Source organism: Saccostrea echinata, unplaced genomic scaffold, assembly GCF_033153115.1.
Source record: "Saccostrea echinata isolate AGI-Se365-2 ecotype Australia unplaced genomic scaffold, CSIRO_AGI_Sech_v1 ptg000002l, whole genome shotgun sequence".
Taxonomy (NCBI): Eukaryota; Metazoa; Mollusca; class Bivalvia; order Ostreida; family Ostreidae; genus Saccostrea; species Saccostrea echinata.
In genome coordinates this window covers 10,366,037-10,380,057 of record NW_026889751.1, presented here as the reverse complement: position 1 = coordinate 10,380,057, position 14,021 = coordinate 10,366,037, and the positions used below count along the sequence as shown (strand labels likewise).

The 14,021-nt window shown below is 35.9% G+C and overlaps 1 protein-coding gene across 1 annotated transcript in view; it reads left to right on the top strand.

Annotated features, from left to right (window-relative positions):
• Nucleotides 1-14,021, top strand: part of LOC133172279 (fibrillin-2-like) — a 54,400-nt gene that overhangs the window by 16,640 nt on the left and 23,739 nt on the right. Inside the window, exons 10-23 of the mRNA XM_061307138.1 lie at nucleotides 182-304; nucleotides 1,709-1,831; nucleotides 5,891-6,016; nucleotides 6,301-6,423; nucleotides 6,679-6,798; nucleotides 8,202-8,390; nucleotides 9,983-10,108; nucleotides 10,264-10,389; nucleotides 10,511-10,636; nucleotides 11,966-12,160; nucleotides 12,317-12,445; nucleotides 12,710-12,856; nucleotides 13,243-13,281; nucleotides 13,402-13,527. Of these exons, the coding sequence (XP_061163122.1) occupies nucleotides 182-304; nucleotides 1,709-1,831; nucleotides 5,891-6,016; nucleotides 6,301-6,423; nucleotides 6,679-6,798; nucleotides 8,202-8,390; nucleotides 9,983-10,108; nucleotides 10,264-10,389; nucleotides 10,511-10,636; nucleotides 11,966-12,160; nucleotides 12,317-12,445; nucleotides 12,710-12,856; nucleotides 13,243-13,281; nucleotides 13,402-13,527 (1,818 nt within the window). The remainder of the gene's footprint in view (nucleotides 1-181; nucleotides 305-1,708; nucleotides 1,832-5,890; nucleotides 6,017-6,300; nucleotides 6,424-6,678; nucleotides 6,799-8,201; nucleotides 8,391-9,982; nucleotides 10,109-10,263; nucleotides 10,390-10,510; nucleotides 10,637-11,965; nucleotides 12,161-12,316; nucleotides 12,446-12,709; nucleotides 12,857-13,242; nucleotides 13,282-13,401; nucleotides 13,528-14,021) is intronic.

The following is a 14,021-nucleotide window of genomic DNA, read 5'->3' as shown; positions in this document are numbered from 1 at the left end:
ACTTGCGTTCTCTTTTTTTCCCTGTCATTACAAAAAAAGAAACCTAGGTACCTATGATAGGAAATGAGTTTTCCCTAGAAAATTATATAAAAGAAAACAATTCTTCCAAAGGATGACAGTTTTATAGAAAGCTCATTGGAGAGTCAAACAATTGACTTTTTTTTTACCCATTTATTGATAGATATAGATGAGTGCTCAGAGCAGCAAGGCATATGTCGTAATGGTCAGTGCTTTAACACTCCTGGGAGTTACAGATGTCGTTGTAACCGTGGATATGTACTGTCACCAGATGGTCAATGTAAAGGTAAGTGTCAGGAAGGGCTGATGTGTGAATTATCAGAATATACTCATGATATGATGCATATCACAGTGACTATAAGCTCACCTGAACTATAAGCCCAAGTGAGCTTTTTTCACATAGTTGCCCAGTGTTCATCTGTCTAAACATTACACATTTTTTGTCTAATTCTCTCTAGAACCTCGGGGCCAAATTTGACCCAAAATTGGCACAGACCATCTTCGGATAAAAGAGATTTAAAACTATTCAAATGAAGGCCCATGCCCCTTCCAAGGGGATATAATCAAGAGAAGGCAAAAAAGATGGGGTCATTTAAAAAGAACTTTTTCTCGAGAACCACAGGGCCAGAAAAAGATGAAACATATAAATTCAAGTTTGTTCAAATCATGGAAAAAAGAGAGGCGAATGTTAAGTCGGACCACAGCAGAGGGTGCAATTTTTCATGGAAATACATGTATATAGAAAAATATATAGGAAAAAATTTCTTCTCAAAAAAACAGCATGCCCATGATTTGTCATATTAATATGCAAGCATCCTCACTCCTCAGGTAGTGCAGAGTTGTGTTAGTAATTGAATAATGGTGGAGGCACTATGGGGTCAATTTTTTTTTTTTGAGGGAGGGACTTGTGTAAAGCATTCCAATGTAATGCAGATTCAAGTAAGTTCAAATTATGGACCCTGGGGCTAGAGTTGGGCTGAAAATAGAGATTCAAAGTTTTACGTAAGAATATATAGGAAGGAATTGAAAAAATTAAATCTTTTAAAAAAATAGCAGGGCCACACTAAATCATTTCAGTGTGCAAACATTCCAAAGTTGTATGGAGTATGGTCTCAATTTTTTTTTTTCAAATTATGGACCCTGGGATTAGGGTTTGGCTAAAATTGGGGATCAAATTTTACATAATGCATGTATAAAGGTTAAAAGAATCTTCTCCAGAACAGCAAGCCCATGTCAGTTGTACTGATGTTGAAGCCTCCTCATGTGTGGTTTTTTTTAAGATCAGTTAAGTCTAGACACCTCTGGGCAAGGGTACATGTAGTTTACAGTATGGTGTCAAATTTTGCATGAAAATAAAGAGGGGGGATATTTTAGCAATCCTCTGAAGAACAGAGGGGCCAAGGTGACTCAGGTGAGCATTATGGCCAATGGGCCTCTGGTTAGCTTTGGTACCAGTATCATTGAAAAGCACTAACCAGTAGTTATGTGAGTTCCAAAAAGTATGGAAACAAGCTAACATTAATTCTTAGAATAGAAAGGTTTTTATTTAAAAACAAAGTTAATGTGATGTTGCTTAACTTTTGGCAATCTGCATATACTTTATATTGATTATTTTGTGAACAACTTAAAAACAAAAATGTCAAAATTAAAATAAATAATCAAAGTTTAATTTTGAATATTCTGTTTTTAGATATGAATGAATGTGCCACTAAAAGGATGTGTCCTAATGGTCGGTGTGTAAACATGGACGGAAGCTACAAATGTGATTGTAACCCAGGTTATCGTCCATCATCTAACCTACAAGTCTGTTATGGTAGGTAAGGTCTGACAGGAAGACACAAGATTTTTGATAAATCACATTTACTTATTTAGTTAATTCCTTGTGATCATCATTCAAAACAAATATTAGATTTAATTGTTGTCAGCAAATCTTCAAGTTTGGGATCCACAGTAAGGGAGTTTATTTTATGGATATATTTAATTATGTGAGAGAAGTGTAAATCTGATGAGTATTATTGCCAGTGGGGCCAAAATAAAAAATAGGTTTGTTTCCCCTAACGCGACCGACCCACTTAAATCGTGCCGACTGAAAAGTTTTTTTAATAAGATTATTCAAATATTTATTTTTATTGTTTATCAATTTTTTAAAATACAATTTCATCAAAATTCGTTTTTTTTCAGAATGGCGGCTTTTGTTTTACTCTCATTTGGCGCCCACAACATGTGGCCACAGAGGGTTATTTAGTGTTATAAAACAACGGCGATGTATCAGTCTTAATATACATCTTTAACTTATTAGCATAATCCTACACTCTTGAAACATTTCATGAATAAAATATATCATGACTAAAGAGTGTTAAGATGGTATTTACAAATGTGTCTTCTAAAATTAACGTACGTAGTAAGCATGACGAAGCCCACTTTGTGTATGCATATCAATAAATTTCACTGCATTTCATTCGTTTTGGATGGAACTTTAATCATTTTAGATATGGTTTGGTTGAATTAGATATTGTTTATACATGTACAGGTACTCTCTTTTCAAATAGTGTTAAAATCTTTAAAGTTGGATTATGGTACGGCTTCCTGAGATGTCCAGTGTAATTTTCTTTTCTTTAGCTGGGCCCTTGAAAATAGGTTGTTTCTTTGCTTTAAAATACCTTTAAAAATTGCTGGGTCGACAACATTTGAACACCTGCCTGGTGGAGGGCTCCTAATTTAGACTTTTTCTTGGCACTTATGGCCATTGATCATACATGTAAAGCATCAGTAAGGGATCTTTATCGGCCAACATCTACATGTATACTGTGACACTGCATGGCCCTACGTTTTTTTATGGTCTCATTTGACTGACCAGTTTCCACGCCCCACGTCGGGACCTGTGACTTAGAATAAACTCCTGAATTACGTCGTGACTCCAAAACAAAACACTATAATTACTGCGCCACGCAAGGTCCTTGACATTTTATCTGGGTAAGCACTCGAAGATGATAGTAGGTTTAAAAAAATATACTCGGATGGCTGATGGTTGAGTATTTGCGAATCTTGTCTTTTTGTAAAAATTCAATTTCAATAAATTTAAAATTAAGTTTAAATAAATAATATTTGTGAATTAATTTACCATACATGTTAAATTTCATTTGTATGATATTCGGTTTAAAAATCGGTTTCTTTTGTTCTTTCTTATTTATACAGATATTATTCAATTTTCAGCATGTATTTTCAAAACTGCTGTCAGAAAAAAAAATAATTTACCTACCTACCTACTCAACTTGAAATTTTAGGGTCGGGTTAGGGGAAACAAAGATATTTTTATTGATGGCCTGGTCCTGCTTTGTTTTTAGCTCTTCTGAGCCAAAGGCTCAAAGAGCTAATGCTATGGCCATTTGTGCGGTGTGCGTAAACTTTTTAGAATATGGGCCATAACTCAAGAACCCCTTGGCCAATTATTGTCAAATTTGTCACAGGGTATCCTTGGCCCAAGGGCTCCCTTTTATACTAAAACTGGGGTTGTGACCCTTTAACAAGGGGAGATAATTAGGAAAATAGAAACAAAAGTACTGGTTGCTAAAAAATCTTCTTCTCAAGAACCACTGGGCAGATTATCACCAAACTTACACAAAAGGATGAGGATATGTTGTAGATTTAAATTTGCAAGGGGATTTACCCTGGGGCAAAGGGCGTGGTCTCAAGGTCACTTCAAAGTTGACCAAAAATTACATTTTATTAAAATGTTGATATTTTGCTTACTATAAGGACTAGGACCATCAAATCTTGTCAGTTGGTGCATCTAAGGACCTCATATCATGTTTACTCAAAAGTAGGTCACGGTGACCTACTTTTTAAATTTTGCGGCCATTCTTTTTCAAAATGATTTAGAGGCATATTTTGAACAATTTAAGGCCTATGATCATCAAACTTTGTCAGTTGATGCATCTTGGGTCCTCAAAGTACGTCAACTAAAAAGTAGGTCACCTTGACCTACTTTTTGAATTTTATGGCTAAACTTTTTTAAAACAATTAAGGTCATTAATTCGAATACAGGGAGGCTTAGAATCATTAAATCTTGTAAGATGATGCATCTTGGGGCCATAAAACATATTTATTAAAAAGTAGGTCACAGTGACCTACTTTTTGAACTTTGCAGGCATTCGATTTCAAAGCGTTTTAGAGGCATAATTTGGACATTTTAAGTCCTATGATCATAAAACTTTGTAAGTTGATGCATCTTGGGTCCTCAAAAAAGGTCAACTGAAAAGTAGGTCACCGTGACCTACTTTTCAATTTATATGACTATAATTAAATATTTCAGGTACTAATTGGCTTAGAATCATAAAACTTTGTCAGTTGATGCATCTTGAGTCTTCGGAGTAGGTCGACTAAAAGTAGGTCACAGTGACCTACTTTTGAAAATTTATGGCGTTAATTAAATATTTCGGGTACAAATTGGCTTAGAATCATCAAACTTTGTCAGTTGATGCCTCTTGGGTCTTCAGAGTAGGTCGACTAAAAAGTAGGTCACCGTGACCTACTTTTGAAAATTTATGGCTTTAATTAAATATTCCGGGTACTAATTGGCTTAGAATCATCAAACTTTGTCAGTTGATGCCTCATGGGTTGTCGGAGTAGGTAGACTAAAAAGTAGGTCACGGTGACCTACTTTTGAAAATTTATGGCTTTAATTAAATATTCCGGGTACTAATTGGCTTAGAATCATCAAACTTTGTCAGTTGATGCATCTTGGGTCTTCAGAGTAGGTCAACTGAAAAGTAGGTCACCGTGACCTACTTTTGAAAATTTATGGCTTTAATTAAATATTTCGGGTACTAATTGGCTTAGAATCATCAAACTTTGTCAGTTGATGCCTCATGGGTTTTCGGTGTAGGTCGACTAAAAAGTAGGTCACCATGACATACTTTCAGAAAATTTATGGCTTTAATAAAATATTTTGGGTACTAATTGGCTTAGAATCATAAAACTTTGTCAGTTTAAGCGTCATGGGTCCTCGGAGTACAACAACTGAAAAGTAGGTCACGGTGACCTACTTATGAAAATTTATGGCTTTAGTCAAATATTTCGGGTACTAATTGGCTTAGAATCTTTAAACTTTGTCAGTTGATGCGTCTTGGGTCCTCGGAGTACAACAACTGAAAAGTAGGTCACCGTGACCTACTTTTGAAATTTTATGGCTGTATTTAATATTTTCAGGAATTATTTGGCTTAGAGTCGTCAAAATTTGTCAGTTGATGCATCTTTGGTCCTCGGAGTAGGTTGACTGAAAAGTAGGTCACCGTGACCTACTTTTGAAAATTTATGGCTGTAATTAAATATTTTGGGTACTTATTGGCTAGAATCATCAAACTTTGTCAGTTGATGTATCTTTGGTCCTCGGAGTACAGCAACTGAAAAGTAGGTCACGGTGACCTACTTTTGAAAATTTATGGCTTTAATTAAATATTACAGGTACTAATTGGCTTAGAATCATCAAACTTTTGCATCTTGGGTCCTTGGAGTAAAACAATTGAAAAGTAGGTCACTTTGACCTACTTATAAAATTTTATGGTTATAATTTTAAAAAATATTTTAGGTATTAATTGGCTTAGAATCATCAAACTTAGTTGATGGGTCTTCAGAGAATGACAAGTGATAAGTAGGTCACCATGACCAACTCTCAGGTACTAATTGGCTTAGAATCATTTTGGGTTCTCAGAGTGTGAATTGGAATTTCAAGGGTTTATCTAAATATACAGGATACTTCGAGGCTTCAAATAGAAGTGATAGGTTGTACAGTTTATCAGAAGAGCGATTCAAGGCCCATGGGCCTCTTGTTAAATGTTCTATGCTACTGAGTTGCAAAGATTTTGTTTTTCAGATATAAATGAATGTACAGAGAATGGTAAACTATGTACTAATGGTCGATGTCAGAATACAGAGGGATCTTACAAATGTATCTGTAACCAAGGTTATCGGCTGTCCCCAGACAGGGCTTACTGCTTAGGTATGTTACATATGAAGCTAAATGAATTGACAGTTGTTATGTATGCTACATCTTTTCATTTTGCTAAATATTACATGAATCAATTCAAAAAATTGAATTTTAAAACTTTCGAAAGTGAACTTTAAAAGTGACATTGAATCAATTATTCAAATATTTATCCATGTAAAACAGTGGTACAAAAAATTCTACAACTCTTCAAAAAACAATTTTGCTAATTATGACTGAGTACAAATGACAAACTCAAACTGCATGACCATTTTAAAGTAGTTTTAGTTCTTTTTCAGATTACAATGAGTGTGAACGTACTGGTATGTGTACACATGGTGTATGTGTAAACCTAAATGGTGGCTATAAGTGTGTGTGTAACACAGGATTCACATCTTCTTCTGATGGCAGAACCTGTCTTGGTGAGTGGAATTAGATAACAAGGGGTTTTTGAATGGGAAAGTGGGGCAGTTGGTCAAAGAGGCATGTGTTTTCATGGCTACTGGAGGTTGGAAAATTTGTGAATTTTTGCCCATATCATACTGGTACATGTGCAGATTTTCATCCCAGATCTAATTCAAAGTATTTAGTTTTTTATTGGAGAATTGTTCTTTAAATCTGAAATTTAGTTAATTAATTGTCTGTTATAAAACAACAAGAAATGTTATCATTTTTAGATGTAAATGAATGTCTCAGAAATCCTTGTGTGAATGGAATATGTATTAACAACCAGGGAAGTTATCGGTGTGAGTGTCCCAGTGGCTTCCAATTACAGAGTGATGGGAAAACCTGTCTAGGTGAGACAATTGTTCCTTGCTATAGAAATACGACTGTGAGTAAAATTAAGGTCTTGTGTTTTATTATGCCCCGCCATGAATATGGGCGGGGCATATAGTGTTTGTCATGTCCGTCTTCCGTCCTTCTGTCCTTCCATCCTTCCGTCTGTCCTTCTGTCACACTTTGTGTTGAGCTCTGTTCAAAGCTCAGTTTCAAAGAAACTATCCAAGATATTTTTATCAAACTTCATATGCTGATAGATATTGATGAAAACTATGCAACTGCATCAACATTTTTTGACCTTGACCTTTCCTTTGACCTTGACCTCACTTTTCTTAAATTAGTGTTTAGCTCAGCTTTAAAGATACCATTCAAGATACTGTAATCAAACTTCATATGTTGATATATGCTGATGTAAGCTATTCAACTGCATCAACATTTTTTGACCTTGGCCTTTCTTTTGACCTTGACCTCACTTTTCTTAAATTAGTGTTTAGCTCAGTTTTAAAGATACCATTCAAGATAGTGTAATCAAACTTCAGATGTTGATACATACTGATGTAAGATATTCAACTGCATCAACATTTTTTGACCTTGACCATTCTTTTGACCTTGACCTCACTTTTCTTAAATTAGTGTTTAGCTCAGTTTTAATGAAACAATTCAAGATATTTTTAACAAACTTCATATGCTGATACATTCTGATGAGAGCTATTCAACTGCATCAATATTTTTGACCTTGACCTTTCCTTTGACCTTGACCTCACTTTTCTTAAATAAGTTTTTAGCTCAGTTTTAAAGATACCATTCAAGATAGTGTTATCAAACTTCATATGCTGATACATACTGATGAGAGCTATTCAACTGCATCAACATTTTTTGACCTTGACCTTTCCTTTGACCTTGACCTCACTTTTCTTCAATTAGTGTCAAACTTCATATGCTGATATATACTGACAAGAGCTATTCAACTGCATCAATATTTTTTGACCTTGACCTTTCCTTTGACCTTGAACTCTTTTTTCTTAGATTAGTGTTCAGCTCAGTTTTAAAGAAACCATTCATAATATTTTTATCAAACTTCATATGCTAATACATACTGATGTAATCTTTTCAATTGCATCAACAATTTTTGACCTTGACCTTTACTTTGACCTTGACCTCACTTTTCTTAAATTAGTGTCAAACTTCATATGCTGATACATACTGATGAAAGCTATTCAACTGCATCGATATTTTTTCACCTTGACCTTTCCTTTGACCTCACTTTTCTCAATTTGTGTTAAAATGTTGCATTACTAATATACCCTCGGCGGGGCATTCATGTCCTATGGACATATTTCTAGTTTTGATATCTCAAATGGTAGAAACGCATATTGTTTCTTGTACATATTTTTTTTTAAAATGGTAAATCCAATGTCAGATATTAGGCATGGCAGTTGCTACCTGGAATATCGACGGGGCCACTGCTCCAGTGCCCTGGCTTCTCAGATGTCTAAGTCACTTTGCTGTTGTATGGACGATGACCTGCAGAAGGCATGGGGACCTCGTTGTGAACTGTGTCCAAGGAAAGGAGAGGCGCAGTACTCACAACTCTGTAGGGGCATTCCAGGTCAGTGCTGCTTAAATGTATACTAGGTAGGAAACTTAAGGTAAAACTAGATGTGTTTTGCTCTGTTCATTTGCAAGGTTTTTTTTTTTAAGGAAATGACAAATAACTGTCATATTTTATGTTGTAGGTTTTTTTTTGGTCACCTGAGTAAACTCAGGTGACCTATTGCTATCTGTTTTTGTCCGTCGGCGTGCATCGTGCGTTTAAACATTTAAACATTTTCAGCTTCCTCTCTGAAACCGCTGAACCAATTTCAACCAATTTTGGCATATAGCATCTATGGGTGAAGGGGAGTAAATATTATGAAATTCATGGCTCCTGCCCCCCTGGGGCCTGAGGGGTGAGGCTAAAATCATCAATATAAATGCAATGTTTAAAAATCTTCTTCTTTACTCCTGGACATCAAGCAGCAAAACTGTTGGCATGATTGTAATAAGCATTGAGCTCTCTACCAAATTGTGAAATTCATGGCCCCAGGGTCAGGGGTTCTGGTGCTAGGGTGGGGCTCTGTTGAATATATAGTGAAAATACATTATTTCTTATAAAATCTTCTCCTCTGTTTCTGGGTATTAAGCAAATAAACTAAATGCATAGTTATGATGAGCAAAGCTGCCTCTTCCAAAATTGTGAATTTCATGGCCCCTGGGTCAGGGGTTTTGATGTTAAAGCAGGGCTCTATTGTTTATATAATGAAAATGCATTAATTCTTTGAAAATCTTCTCCTCTGCTCCTGGGTATTAAGCCGATGAATCATGTACATAGTTATGTTGAGCAAGAGTGTTTCTTCTAAAATTGTGAATTTCATGGCTCCTGGGTCAGGGGTTTTGGTGTTAGGGCGAGGCTCTATTTATTATATAGTGAAAGTGCATTAATTCTTTGAAAATCTTCTCCTCAGCTCCTGGGTACGAAGCTGATGAACTAAGTACATAGTTATGATTAGGAAGGATGCCTCTTCCAAAATTATGAATTTCATGGCCCCTAGGTCAGGGGTTCTGATTTTAGAATGGAGCTCTATATATTATATAGTGAAAATGCATTAATTCTTTGAAAAATCTTCTCTTCTGCTCCTGGGTATTATGTCGGTGATCTAAGTGCATAGTTATGATGAGCAAAGTTGCTTCTTCCAGAATTGTGAATTTCAAGGCCCATGGGTCAGGGGTACCGTGGGGGGGGGGGGGGGGGGAGCTCTAATGATTATATACACTGAAAATGAATTAATACTTTGAAATCTGCTCTTTGGTATTAATCAAACATTTAATATGAGCAAGGGTGCCTTTTCCTAAATTGTGAAATGTGTGGCCCTAGGGTCAGGGGTTCCTGTGGGGTGGGGCTGATTACATAGTGGAAATGCAATTTGGCTTTGTTCCTCTGCTCTGACTCTGGGAATTAAGTAATCAAACTAAGCATGCTAAGTTTATTATGATGAGCAATGGTGCCTCTTTCAAAATTGTGAATTTCGTGGCCTCTGGTTTAAAAAAAAGGAACCAAATTCAATTGTTGGAACGTTGTTATATGATACTCAGGTGACCTATAAGGCCCGTGGGCCTCTTGTTTTTGATTCCAGTTATTGAAAAATTCATTATTTATTTCAGACATTAATGAATGTATGCTGAATCCAAATATCTGTGAAAATGGAGCTTGTGAGAATCTGGAAGGAACCTATAGATGTGTTTGTGATAAGGGTTTTACCCCAAATCCCACAAGGAAAAAGTGTCTTGGTAAGAGAAAATAATAAGGGCATGCTCAAAAATATATGAAGTAGGGAAAACTTATAATAGGTCTAAACTGCTTTAATCAAAAGATGAAAAGTTGATGTCAGGTTTTAGATTTCATGACAATGTTATGTATTATGCAGAAATGATTTTCATTGCAGATATAAATGAATGTCAAAGGTACCCTCGCTATTGTGATGGTGGAACTTGTAAAAACACCATAGGAAGCTTTCACTGCACCTGTCCCTCAGGTTTCCGACTCAATCCAGCCACTACTGCTTGTGAAGGTATCACTGAAGCCATTAAAGTCAAAGTATCAGATATCATATTAGGAAAATCAGAATGAATTAAAATTTCTCAGGAAAGAAAACTTAGGCCGATTAAAATTGATATTATTGATGTTTACAGATATAAATGAATGCACAGACAGCAACCCTTGTATTGGAGGGACATGTAACAATGTTCCTGGAAGTTTCCGATGTGACTGTTTGGACCCAGGAACAAAGCTTGATGCTACTGGGAGGATATGTTTAGGTATTAGTTTGTATTTAGTGTTAATTCCATCTCTTACATAGCTAATCTATTGCCAGGGTACTCCAAATCAAGCTGACACATGAGTAAGATATGTAGGTTTTAGGGAAATGACTTTTTATGTAGATTATGTTCATAAAATGCTGTGGAAATCTAAGAAAATGTACAGCTATTTTTATGCTCTCCTTGAAAAAAGGGGGCATATCGCTTTGCACCTTTTGGTTGGACAGTCGGTATGTTAGTCTATATGCGTGTCAGTAGACCAAGTGTTGTCCACTCAATATCTTGAGAATCCTTTGCTTGACACACATCAAACACTGGCACACTGAACTCCTTGAAGAAGAAGATGACCCCTACCGATTTTGAGTCATAAGGTCAAGAGTCCAACTACTCTGGACATAGGAAAATATTGTCCATTTAATATCTTAAAAACCTTTTCCTTGACTTGATTCATTGGTTTCCCTTAAGAAGTAGATGACCTCTATTAATTTTGAGGTCACAGCTCAAAGGTCAGGGGTCAAACTGACATAGAAAGATATTGGCTGCTCAATATTTTTAGGACCCTTTGCTTGACATACATCAAACCTAGAACACTGATTTCCCGTAAGGAGTAAATGACCACTGTATACTTTGAGGTCCCAAAGTCAAGGGTCAAACTCCTCTGGATGTAGGAAGATATTGTCCTTTTAATATCTTTAGAACTCCTTGCTTGACATTAAATTCGGTACATTGGTTCCCCTCAAGGAGTAGATGAGCCTTATCAATTTTGAGGTAATAAAATCATAGGTCAGCAATCAAACTGGACAAAAGTAAATACTGACTGCTCAGTATCTTGAAAACCCTTTGCTGGCAGACACCAAACTTGGCACACTGGTTCCATTTAAGGAGTAGATGAGCACTGTAGATTCTGAGGTCACAAGATCAAGGGTCAAACTGGACAAAGAAATATATTGACCATTCGGTATCCTTCAATCCTTTGCTTGACACACATCAAACATGGTACACAGTTTTCCCAGGAAAGTTACAAGATCAAAGGTCAAGGGTAAAACAACATAGACACTAGACAATAGGAAGATATTGTCAGTTAAGTATCTTGAAAACTATTTGCTTTATGGACATCAAATTTAGTACAATGATACTCTCTGTAAGAAGTAAGTTTCCCATAGTGATATTGATGTCTGATAGAGATCAAGCTTAGTACTGTGTTTTCCCCAACAAGTAGACATCCAAATTTTTTCATTATCATTGCAGACATTCTAAATTTAAAGTTGTTCCCATATAATATTGCCACACAGGGAACATCTCAAACATTTCTTGTTTGTTGTGTTGTAGACAACAGGAAAGGATCTTGCTGGTTAGAGATTAACAATGGTCGATGTGAAAATAATGCTCGGACCTTGGTGACCAAGTCAGAGTGTTGTGGAAGCATTGGTGTAGCCTGGGGCAGTCCCTGTGAGGAGTGCCCTACATCACAGGAGAGGCAGTGTCCCCCAGGGTATGCCACAAATGATGGCAGAAACTGTTTAGGTAAAAAAGTGCTGAATCGCATGTTGATTGTTATATGTATTTTTACATGAGTACACTAGCTTCCTCACATATCAGAGATGAATTTACTTCTTCACATATCAAAGATGGAATAAATAGAGAACATGAAAATCTTTTCTTTTCTTTTTTGGTTGACAGATATAAATGAGTGTGAGATGTTTGAGAACATCTGTGAAGGAGGAGGTTTATGTGTCAACACTCAGGGGTCCTTCAGATGTAACTGTCCCCCAGGGCTGATTCTAGATGCCTCTGGCAGAAAATGTATAGGTAGGGCAGACAAACACTTGAGCTGTAATGAAAAAGTTACCTAATTTAGAAATTTAAATTACAAAAAGGCTTGTGTTTAAAGACAAAAAAGTAAAAGATGTTTCTAAAAAGAAAAGTATTTTAAAGATATATTTAAAAAAATATATAAAAAGAAAATATATAGATAGAGAAGATCCATAGCATATACAATGCATTGGTATTCTCTGGAGTACCTTTCAGTATTTCTTTCATATTATGAAATGTCTCTGAATTTATTTAATACAGATAAGAGGGAAGGCATCTGTTATTTGGAGTACAGAAGAGGGTCCTGTGAACGTCCTGTGGAAGGGAGGTACTCAAAGGTCAAATGTTGTTGCTCTCTGGGGAAGGCCTGGGGACCAGACTGCTCAGCATGTCCCCGTAGAGGTTCAGGTCAGTCTGTAGACATTAATTTTGTTCTCGTGTCTCAGGCATTATTTTGGATTGAATAGTTTTTAGGAGGGAAAAATCAAGTATGCACACAACTTAATATGTAACAATAGCCAGTCAAGCACTAGGTATATTTGTTGCCATGCTGTCAGGAGGAAAAAAATCATGGTATTTCTTTAATTTGTGCCAAGTACATTTGCAGTTAATTCATCCCCTGATAACAGAATTTTTTGTAAGTAATAACAGAAATGTTATGGTAAATCGAATGAAATTTTCACATTTTAAACATTTGATTTACTTATATTTAATCATAATTAAGTAATATGCATTATGAGTTCTAGTAACTGTCTGTTCTGCTCATTTGAATTGCAAGAATTCATTATTTACAGTTGAATTCAAGCAGCTGTGTGATACAACAAAACAACCAGGTAAAAATGGATTATAAACTTATCAATTTTGTCAGTTTTGTTCTAAAAAAAAAAAGTAATCTATAAGAGAACAGGTTGTTCTGTTTATGTGTGCTAATAAAATTGTTTTATTCTTTATAGACATCAATGAATGCCTTGAGTTCCCAAATATTTGTAAAGATGGAGTTTGTGGTAATACAGTGGGAAGCTTTACCTGTAAATGTAATCAGGGATACACTCTGGATGAGACGGGAACTACTTGTTTAGGTAGGTATATGAATTAGAGGAAAAAAAGAAGCGGTTTCATCTCTTCTGAGCCAAAGGCTCAAAGAGCTAATGGTATGGCCATTTGTGCGGTGTGTGTAAACTTTTTGGAAAATGGGCCATATCTCAAGAACCTCTTAGTCAATTTTTTTCAAATTTGTCACAGAGTGGCTTTCATTTATTGTAAAACTAGGGATGTTTCCCTGAAACAAGGAGAGATAATTTGGGAAATAAAAACAAAAGTAGTGGTTGCTAAGAAATCTCCTCCTCAAGAACCACTGGGCATATTATCACCAAACTTATATACAAGGATGAGGATATGTTGTAGATTAAAATTTGCATGGGGAATCGCCCTGGGGCAAAGGGTGTGGTCTCAAGGTCACTTCAAAGTTGACCAAAATTTATGTTTTGTTTAATCTTTTATATTTTGCCCACTATAAGGCCTAGGATCGTCAAATCTTGTTAGTTGATGCATCTTTGGAGCTCATATCATGTTG